Source organism: Stegastes partitus, unplaced genomic scaffold, assembly GCF_000690725.1.
Source record: "Stegastes partitus isolate 25-593 unplaced genomic scaffold, Stegastes_partitus-1.0.2 Scaffold20, whole genome shotgun sequence".
NCBI classification, from domain to species: Eukaryota; Metazoa; Chordata; class Actinopteri; family Pomacentridae; genus Stegastes; species Stegastes partitus.
The window spans coordinates 820,630-831,714 of NW_007577751.1; the positions used below are offsets into that span (position 1 = coordinate 820,630).

General features: G+C 41.5%; 1 protein-coding gene across 1 annotated transcript in view; it reads right to left on the minus strand.

Moving 5' to 3' along the window:
* LOC103366178 (plexin-A2-like) overlaps positions 1–1,998 on the minus strand; it is a 36,515-nt gene extending 34,517 nt beyond the window's left edge. Inside the window, exon 1 of the mRNA XM_008293839.1 lies at positions 1,523–1,998. Coding sequence (XP_008292061.1) covers positions 1,523–1,530 — 8 coding nt within the window. The 5' untranslated portion in view covers positions 1,531–1,998. The remainder of the gene's footprint in view (positions 1–1,522) is intronic.
* Between the last annotated feature and the right edge of the window lie 9,087 nt (positions 1,999–11,085).

Here is an 11,085-nt window from a genome sequence, read left to right on the forward strand (position 1 = left end):
GGTGGCGGCTCCTCACTATCAGAGAATGTTTTTCCTTTTCTTCATTAGATTGGAGTTAATTAGGTGAATATAATCAGTATGTGATAATCAAACCAATGCTGAGTGCTGGTTTGTTCTTTCAAAGGCAGCAATTTCCACCCTGGTGGTTGCTTTGGGGTCAAACTGCTGTTTCGCTTTGAGATGGATATTAAAATAATTATGTGAGAGGGTCACGCTTCAGATGCACCAAAAATGTGATTTCACCAAGAAGGAGCGGGTTTTGATTGCACGGGCAGAAGGATTAATATGCTACCCGTCAGCCGTGGCAGATGTAAGTTATTTTCATGCAAATGTAAGGCAATTTTCTACTTAAGACAACATTTATTTTCTTTAGAGTTATTGTCATGGGTGCTTGCACTGGCAGTCTGACAGAGAATGAAGATTTGTAGGTGCATCTGCTGAATTGGACAGATGAGGTCTAGAGTCGGTCTGGAAACCTAAATTGATGGCAGTTGGCAACATTATACCAAATTGGAGTTTTTTTGTTTGTTACATTATGTTGAAATTTCAGTTTTTGATTTGACCTCTTGGGAGGATAACAAACACAACAGAAAAGAGCTTCTCAGAATTTAAATAATGTGAACCAGAGTGGCAACTTCATGAGACCAATTCACAGTTTATCTGCTTTGGTGGCAATAAAAAGTGAGATCTTCAACCATCTAAAATCCCTCCGACTACAGACTCATGGTTCACTTGTTGCAGTGGCACACAGGTCCAGGTCTGCACCGGCTGCCAGTCAGCATATTATATCCAAAAATGCTTTAGCTCAGAGTATTCTTTAAAAAAATACATGCAGAAGAGCATCCTTGTGTCACTTTTGAGCTCACAGTCAAGGTCAACAAATCCAAATCATCCCGACAGTCCAGCAGTGTGATGACTGCAAGCAACAGGACATGAAGACTCGGACAAAAAAAAAAAAAAACTAATCCAGCCAAGTTACTTCATTAAATACTGAAGAACAAGAGCTTACTTACACAACTCAGAGGAAGCTAATAAGCAAGAATGATGCAGAACCTGAAGTCTCCTCTCTGCAGAGCAGGTTGTAACTCAATTACTGTGGTGAATCAGGAGGCAGCTAAATCCTGATGAATGAACATAGAGCACAAATGGTAGTAAAGTATCCAGCAGCAGCAGCAGCCACTGTGTGTGAAGCCTGCTGGAGGTGGAGGACACCTCTAATGCAATGCTTGTGTGTGCACAAACAGTGCATTCTATTTCTCATCACACCTCAGCATTTAGGCGTTAAAGTGTGAGCCGTGGCCAGGATACAATGAAATACAGACAGAGGCAGCTACCTTATCAGAGGCTGCAGCCTGAAATGAAAAATGTCTCTCTTCAGTTGTCTCTCCGCAGTGTCGGAAATGAGCCCTTTTACAGAACAGGGTGTTTTTTTTTTTTAGTATGTAGCTCGCCTGACAGCAAATATTTGCATCCTGTAAAGCAGATTGAGCCCAAACGAGCGTGCTCATCACCACTCACTCACCTCCTCATTTAAACTGGATCTCCCGGTTATCCTGATGCCTCCAGCGCTGTCTTCTGGGCTTTAACTGATGCGCTAAGACTCACATCCACAGTCAGAATGTTTCCCCCAAAAAAACGAAAAATAAAAAAATCTATCAGGACAAAGTCTGCCTTCTCCGAGATTTTTCACATTCAATTCTTCTTCCAATTCCTCATCAAACAGCCTATCTGCTTGCGGAACCTGTTAAGCGGCGGCGTCATTCATTCAAGTATTCATTATGGCGAGTAATTGCGAATTCAGCGCGTAAACTTCGCCAGCAGAAGCTCCAACCATCCGATCTGACCTCCTAACGTTACTTTGCTACACCGTGTCAGTGAAATGGCACATTCCTTCAGTTCGGCATTCGGCGTCCTCCGGTTGCTGCTCGTGAAGGTTACGGAGAAGCCGTGGCCGGACTTGCCATCCTCCGCCCGGTTTGGTAATTTCACAGCGTCGGCTCAGACCCGCAGCGTGGCTCTCTCGCAGGGCTCTGCCGGACTCTCAGAGACTGGCGGCTCCATCAATGTACAGTAGTGTGTGTATGCTGCCGCTGGCACACTGCGCGTTTAAACCCAGCCCCCTCACACTCCGGCTCATTACGGTGTTAACTGTTTCCGCCCAGAGAGAAACAGTCAGAATAAATAAAAGAACGACGCTTTTAAGCACGACGCGCGAATTCACTAGAACAATATTTTTGGAGTATAATAAGGAAAAAAAATAAAAAATAAAAAAAAACAGAGAGAGAGAGAAGAGAGGAAAAAAGAAAAGAAATATTTCAAACACGAATGACTTTTTCCAAACACACGGCTGTGGTCAAGTTCCTCTAGTCCCACACATGCAAAATTACACTTTTTCCAAAATAAAATGGGGGAAAAAAAGCAATTTGCTGCCAAGTTTTCTAACTTAGGCTTCTGCATATGATTTGCAATTTGGGGGAAATTCATTATATAAAATGCCTGTTTTATACCAATTCAAATGTTATATCATTCTCTTTATAAATCATGGCAGCCGACCAAACTGCTAACATATTGATACAGTAGGATAGTGCATCACATTTAAGAGAAGAAACATTTTCTTACCTATCTCAGAATTTTGTCTTCGCAGCACTCACTGAACCCAGCCAGTGGCAGACTGTCATCCAGATCAGTTTCTGTTAGAACACTGCCATCTATAGACCAAACTGTGACCCTACTTCTGCCCAGATGCACCCCCCCCCTCTCTCTCTCTGTTCCTCCCTCTCTCTCCCTTTCTTGCCCCCTTGTATGATTTCTTCATTTTTGCCTCTCTGCTTCTCTGTTTTCACCAGCAGCTTTATATTTCCTTTTGGATTTGCCCTCCCTCCAACTATGTTTTTATTGCATCACTGACCAGTGGTGCTGAGCAGCTCTGGAATGTTCCAACTTCTGAGATACTAATCACAAAAACAAAGACTTTGCCTTAAATCCTTGAAGCTTTTCCTTAAAATGTACCGCAGCTTTAATGACAAAGCGCCTTACAGCTGGAGCTAAAAACATCAATCAGGGACCAAATACATTTTAAGTAGTTGTACATATAAGGCACATAGAAGCGGTTCTCTTCCTTTCAAATCTATAAAGAATAATGTTGCTTGGGCGTCTTCATTTCAATATGAAAGCAATCGACAAGTACTCGTCTATCATTACTGTAATTATTCACCATAGATGATACATTTTTGATCAATCACCTTAATATTGGCTGCCAAGCATCAATGTTTTGTCTTCTTTGCATTTCTTTGCTTGAGATTATCAACTGGATCCACTTAAACAATCCATGCATTTGTGTTTTTCTATCATAATAACATAATTAATTTGAAATGTTTATACAAGACATAAACACAAACCTCTTACCTTCTTGGATGTGCGCCCTTAGTGGGTTATGACAAAAAGTAGGCTATCCACATTCTCTGATGCATCAATAATGCAGAGTAGGGGAAAGGGAGCCAGTGTCTGCCATCAAAAGTATTGCAAAACTGCCAGGAGGAAGAAGATGTGGAACAACCAGTGTAAGTACACTAAAAGCACAGTGCCCACTTAAAGACAGGGTCAATAGCTGGAGGGTGTCCATATTGGAATTCCACCGCACTGCCTCTCAAATGGATCTTAGTCAACCCTGGGCGGCAGGGGTAATCAAATACAGACTTTTTCAATCCATTACTCATGGCCCTGTTTGGAACAAGCCGTGATTTGTTTGATTGGAACATAACTCAATTCATATCGAAAGAACAGGTCGCACAGAACTGTCTGGAAGAGGTTTTGCCTGTTTAGTGCAGGGAAAAATGATAGATTAACCCATTTTGAAAGGTGAAACTTGGTTATTACATACAGTATGATTCTATCAGTCATGTTTCACTTTAGGACACATATCGACTGAGTGAGCCTGGTTGCAGATTCTGGAACAGGGAAAAAGAAAAGACGAGAAAATAGAAGCATGTCTAGCTCAAATTATTAACACTTTAAAATAATTTTTTGAGAAATGCACCAACTGGCACTGCAGCTTATCTGATTCATTATATATAACATATTCTTTAATATCTTAAAATACCTTACATTTAATTTCACTATCCATCAACATGCACAAATATTATGTGGCGGACACATGTCAATATTTTCTCACCTGTGTATCATGCTCAGGTCTGTGCTTTTGTTCTTCCAAAACACCTTCATTCAATGCAAAAATACAGCAAATGCTTATCAATACACTCATAACTCCCAGATGCTGATGTCACAGTTCAGATTTGAACAGCCCAGGGCTGTGTCAAGATGATCCAGCTTCTCGGTGGTATCAGCTGCTTGCAGTCTTGGCACCTTTCCACCCCAGATCTGAAATCAAAGCAAACATCATTAGTCATTAGGGTGTAGCTAGATGGGAAAACCACTGGTCACTTTATATTTATGTTTACATTTGGAATCTGCCTTTAGTAGCCAGAGGTGAACTGAGAAACCCAGCAGAGTCAGAGCCCACACTGGGTGAGAAGGTTAATAGCTGAAAATATGACCATGTAATATGCAGTATCCACTGTTTATCTCTGGATGTAAGAGGCGGCCGGCTGCACGCAAAGAGTGGGGAGCCATGCTGCTGAGAACGTGTGATGGCAGATGCAGAGGGGTCATTTGTTGCAAAGCTTAATTGTTGGAAGATCAGTTCAGTGAGCAAATTAAATTGTGGTCAGGTGGAGGAGCGTGCACGTTGCGGGGAATGAAGCGCCCGGTGGTTATGTGGAGAGATGGCCGACTGTAGGGCCTCCGCTTGACCGTCTGCTGATCAAAGTGCTCACACGCAGTGATTTTATACTTAGCTGGAAGGTTTCAAAGGGGCCTCTTGTGATGCCTTTAATTCTCTCTCCCTCTAGCCATATTTGAAGATATCACGAGGGAATGTGGCATCCTGTCGACTCCACTGAAACTCCGTTCTCTCTCTTCTCTCACCCGTGTAAGCAATCTGCCTGACTGGAGATAAAAAAAACAACTACAGGGAAACAATTAGATGAAAAACTAAACTGTCAGTCTTGCGCATATGATGCCTTTTAATTGTGTTCCAAGGTTAAATGTCAGTTTTTAAATTTTCAGTTGTTAGGTTTTTTAAATGTTTAGCTGTATTTAATGCATGATGACAATGAGAAAACAACGGGTTTAAATGTAGCATTACCAAACATGCAGGCGCATAGCGTACACCCTCCATGAATACAAACATACATTATATTCCCATTTTCCCCTGCAGGTAATGACCAGAGAATATTTATTTTTACTCGTCATTGCAGAGCAGTAATAAGGAATTCACAATATGTGGCATATGTCTGGGAAGTCCATTATGGAAGTCCACCCCCACCGCTTGCTTCCCACCATCCACCTGTTAGTGGGTACCAGATACATACTCAAGAGGCTCTAGGGACTGCTGCAAGGTAATCAGCAAATGCACACATACACACTCTTGCACACAGAAACCACATGCGTACAGGTGGGCGATTACATCAGTAATGGCCCGCTGATGGAGCCTCGGCTACCATGTGGTGCTGATGGGCCAGTTTTCCTGCTCTACACCGAGGAGCAATATTTCACACAGGAACTTAGGGGAAGAGAAAAAGAAGCAAAATAAAAAATAAATTGGAACACCATCATGCTCAGTTCAAGCTTTAGTCAACAAATTGCAGCTATTTAGATTCTATGAGAGTGATCCTCTTGGTGAGCGTATTCTGAAGAGGTTTCATAGCGGTGATTATGCTTTCTGTCCCCTTTTCAGGGAAAACAACCCATCCTGAAGTTCAGTTGAAGATAATGTACCCAATCTGTGGCCCAAACGTGTGTCTTTCATTGGAGGATTTTCTTAAGCTTGTCAGGATTTGTCAATGGAAAAACAAAATTAAAACAGCAATTAATTTCCACAGAGATGCAATCACAGGAGACGTGGTAATTGCGAGCTGCTCTGATGTGTTTGCTGAGTGAGGCATTGTATAAAAATGTTTTTTTTATTATAATTATTTTGTCCTTGCTCGGAGGCATTCCGTGAGCTGCAGCCTTGTGCTGTAATCTCACAAATCAGACTTCAACAAATCATGGACTCAGATGCCATCAGTATGGAAACATGGCTCTTCAAAAATAGCAATAGAGAAAGCGAGAGAAGAAGAGAAAGTGGCAAAAGTACAGATGGCCCATCTTTCAACACATCAGTGCCACAATTGAGCTGTCAGAGAAGATGAATAATGATGATATAAAAAAACAATTAAGTACCTTGTGCCCACAGCACTAAGTAATTTACACTCCTATTTAACTGCAAGGTGAGCAAAATCCAAAATGGCCAACAAAAAAGGCAGCCTTCCAGTTAGTTGCACTGTTTATTGTCATGCATGCTTGCAACCACAGAGGTACGCATGGATGACTACAGGCGTGCACATACACACACACACAATGGAGGCTGGGAAGAGGATGGGAGAGAAAAAGAGCGAAAAGAGAGAGAAAACCAGTTCTCTTACAGTGCAAAGCGTTTTTCTTAGACAGTGGACTGTTTTAATAAGATGCCTATCAGAATTTGAATCTCAGGAAATTGCTGGCTATTTATTTTACTGGGGCTGCTCACTTTGCCTCGGCTCTTGATAAAGCATTTTGTTTTAATTAGACACATTTCCACACTCCACCAGGGATGACCTCTTATTATTGTGAAGTGGGCCTGCTTAGCAGAGCAAGCAGTCAGGAACAAGCTCCTCCGTGCATCTCAATCATTCCTCATCCATGCTCATCTCAGGGACCTGGGACCAAATCAAAGGAGTCACTATTAAGCAGAACCAAATTGTTTAACGCAGTAATCTCCTGCATATTTTTCATTCCTTCCCCATTTGCAATTGGAAATGAGACATGGTGAAAAATATGATGCATTGTTTTGCATACTAACAAGGGACCTTGGATATCCTTATCCTTCACGGTTATGGAGGATAGGATATGTTCTGCAACAATGAGAAACACATTTTCTGATTCGTGAGGGTGAGACAATCACTTTATCCGTAGTATCTCTTAAGGAGTGGAGGAAAATCCTGATAACTGGCTGTGTTGGTTTGGATTACTGTTCCACCTTAGCTCCCTATTTGATACCAGCGATTTACAGTCCTGAAGAGCAAGCTTACAAAAAATGAAACATGATTTAAAGGTTTAAAGTCCTGTGAAGCAGAGAGGAAACAACATACTCAGTCAGCATGCAGCATCTGCTACTTCCTGCTTTGCATCGATATAAAAATTGTTGACTTAAACTAAGCTACCAGATGTATGTGGCCGAAAGAGAAACACTACCAGACATGCTAACAAAATTTGTCGGATTACATCCATATCTGACATTTGCTTCTAGATGTGAGGCAGAAATCATCCGGCTCTTTGACAGAAAGAACTCGTGCTGGTTCGAGTGTCACATAATTTCATTTAGTTACTTCAAGCTAAAAGAGGAGTTACAGGGAAAAAAAGACTGATAGAGGACAAAGCAATTATATCCACTGGTACATGCCATCATGCCTGATCTCCTAAGTATGAGAGAGGAGAGCCATGAGGTAGAGGATGAGACTGATGAGAGCTTACCAGCAGCTTGAGACCTGCTCTGCAGCAGACAGGGATTTAGGTCTGCCTGCCTGTCCATAGCGTATCAATGCAATCACACAGATACCTTAATCCAACCTGGCCTTTCACAAGGGACCCCAAGCAGTGGCTCATCCAGATATGAAATGTAAATGGGGGATTGAGGATGTCAATAGGGAAATGTCAGCATCGCAATCTGTCATAGTCATTAACTCCTTCATCTTTGCTCTTAGTGCCACAGGCAGAAAAATTAAAGGTATGGACTTAAGGAACATGTATCACAAACAGTCACACACAAATGCGCAGACAAAACAAATACGTGTGATGGGGATCATTTGTTCTCACGTGGTCCATATGGTGCATATTCATCATCAGTAATTACATGAGATATCTGCTTACACAGCTGGACTTCAGGTATTACAGAGTATCTTGAAGGTTGTTAATGGGCTCCGTTGAGCGTCATCTTCCAAGCAGCAACATCAAATAATGGCATCTAAATGCTTACACCAGGTCCTTCAATCCTCCTTTGCTTTGTCAGATTAAAATTCAAATCAGATTAATTCAAAGTTTCATTTCTTAATCATGAATTATTCACCAATGAAATAACTCTGCAGCACCACCAAATGTATCCTGTAGGAGTTCTGGGCTATCATTATCCATAAAAATGATATTAAAAATGTACATCTTGCCCGAGGACTGCCTTTAAAATTCCACATCTGTTCCCCCGAAAGACATTCTTGAGACACATCACATTTGCAACAACTTCCATCGAACGCATGCAAAGCATAAACACACTCTGATAAACAGAATGAATTGATTCTGTGAATACAGAGAAAAGCTGTCTCAGACAATTCGAGCCAAAAGTGAGGCTCTCAGCGTATAGTAAACAATGGAAATGAACTTTTAGAATGAAGGTTGCTGTTGAGAAAAACGATGAAGTCCTCATATTTCGATGGAGAGTTCTGACTCTTTTATCATCTGTTAAAACGAAAGCATTAAGTCCAGATTCTTTGATATGGTGACCAGTGATCTGTGCATGTGAAAGGAGAAGGTTTGTCAAGAGCGATCTTTATCCAGTGTGTGTCATTGTGCAATTGTGGGGAAAAAAACACTTGACATTTTACTCCAGCTGTCACGTTTTTTTGTTTTTTTTTTATCCTTTGATACTTGTGGAAACATACTGATTGCAAATACACACTTGGATGATGTCTCTGAAGCTTCACCTTAAATATCTCTTATCGGGGTCAACAAAGATCACAACAAAGACGACAACAACTAATCGTGGACCTCGCCGTGCTCTGATCTTTACTCGTCTCTCTGTCTCTTAAAGCCTGTCCTTTGCTCTGCCATCGCCGATTCTTGACACCAGGTCAAAAAAAACACATTACTTTACAGTCTACCTTGTATTTCTCCATTTCCTTTTTGTCCTTTGGTTTTCTCTGTTTGCATGTGTATGTATGTGCATGTAGGTGTGTGAGAGACAGTGAGAGAGCACATCAGGATTTCCTCCCCAGGGAGCCGTGACCAGCCAAACACCCCTAAGATCCTTAGTAATGCTACTATTTTTGTGCAGCCTGCCCTAGCATGTGCCCTGTGCTGCACACCAAACATCGCTGATGGCAGGGAGTCTCCAGCATGATTTCCAAAGACAACTCCGGGAGCACAGATCCTCGCTCTTGTTTTCAGCCCTTTTCTGTTCTTTCCTCTTTTTTTTTTTTTTTCTATGAGGCAAACATGTTGTTGTAAGATTTCTGTGGTCAGAGGAAATGTCAAAGAGAAAAAAAAAATGTTTTAGCTGTCGCAGCCACTTTCTGGAGAATGCAGGAGAACTGCAGAAAAAGGCTTTGTTTTGTGTGACTTTGCCTAAAAATGGAACCAATTGTTAGTGTTGTTAAATCTAAATGATAGAGGAGAAACGTCTGAATTATATGACAGTGAGTCTTTTATTCCAGGGTGTATTTTTCATTTTTCCCTTTTGTTTGTCACCGCCACATGTATTTTAATTTTCACACAGTTAAAGAACAACTTTGAATGCGCAGTGATGACTTTGGACAGCCTCTCTTGTACTTAGTGTGGTAAAAATGCAAGAAAAAAAGAAATATTCAACCATCTTCTGTATTCCGCTTTATCCTTTGTAGGGTCACAGAGGGGGCTGGAGCCTATCCCAGCTGACCTAAGGTGCAGGCAGGATACACCCCGGGTAGGTCATCAGTCCATCACAGGGCTAACACAGAAAGACAAACATGAAATATTGAAATTAATTACTTTCTCCCAAAAAAATTACATTATAATAAGGCTGACTTCCTTCAGTCGCTAGCATAATAACCCAATACTGTATGTATTGGGCATGGCAATACATACTGCAAGGCACCTGGTGCAAAATCTCAGTGTCTCCAGTCTGTGCACAGATTTCCTGCATTGATATGACATATATTTATGCCACGCATGCTGTAATGATGAATATCCCACATTTAAGGGCCATGAAAGCTAGTGCACCATCACTCGTCAAGCCCCCCCTTCACAGCCATGTGTTCATGTGAAGGATGGCTGAACCCAGCTATGTTAAATCACAACTGGATTCTGCTCCTGCCATCATGCACCTCTGTACCCAGAGGGCTAATGAAGTTTGAATGAGCCATGCAGCATGAGAATAAAATATATATTTCATACTTGTTTGAATGATGTGTAAACCGGGAGCCTTTGAAGCGTTTAGGAGGGTGGGCATTACATCCCAAAACATGCATGCTGGTCAAAAATGAACAACTTAATAGTCTGTCTCTGTGGATGCACCACTGCTTTAGTGTGTTGTCTTTTTCTTTTTTGCTGATGCTTGTGGCTAATTACCAACTGCATTCTCAGCAGTAAATTACAAAGTCAGTAATTTTTTAAAAAAGGGGGTTGTTAGGGACACTCAGCATGCCTCTGTGTGGCTTGTTACGGCTCCATAAAATGGCAGTTAAATGTTTATGAAGCACGTCAACACAGGGGCTGGATCGGCAGCAGCATGTGAGACAATGGCCGCGTTCAGCTGGATGGCAGCTGAACCCTCCAAAGCTCCAACGGCACATATTATTTAGCGCCATTACCAGGAAACCAAGAGAATGGGCATTTAATTGGTCTTTTAATAACAGTGTAAATCCACGCAGCGAATCTGACCATCAAAGTGCAATTTTCCCCTGAACCATGGTTCATCTGTGGCACCAGTTAGTTCAAAGACTTCTCTGCATGGAGCAGATGGAGAACAATTTTGGAACTGATCCTGGGCTTTAATGTTATTCTTTCCCCCAAAAAAATTGCCAATATAGAGGTCTTAGTGAGGCTGTTTAAAATCATAGCATCAGTCTGTAAAAATGTGAAACTATTATCTGCTGCCCAAAGATATTGGTGCTTAACCCTCAATCATTTTATCTCACACCACCTATATGAATTCACTGTAAAATTAAATGTTCATGTTTTTAACAGTTTTAACTTTAGTTT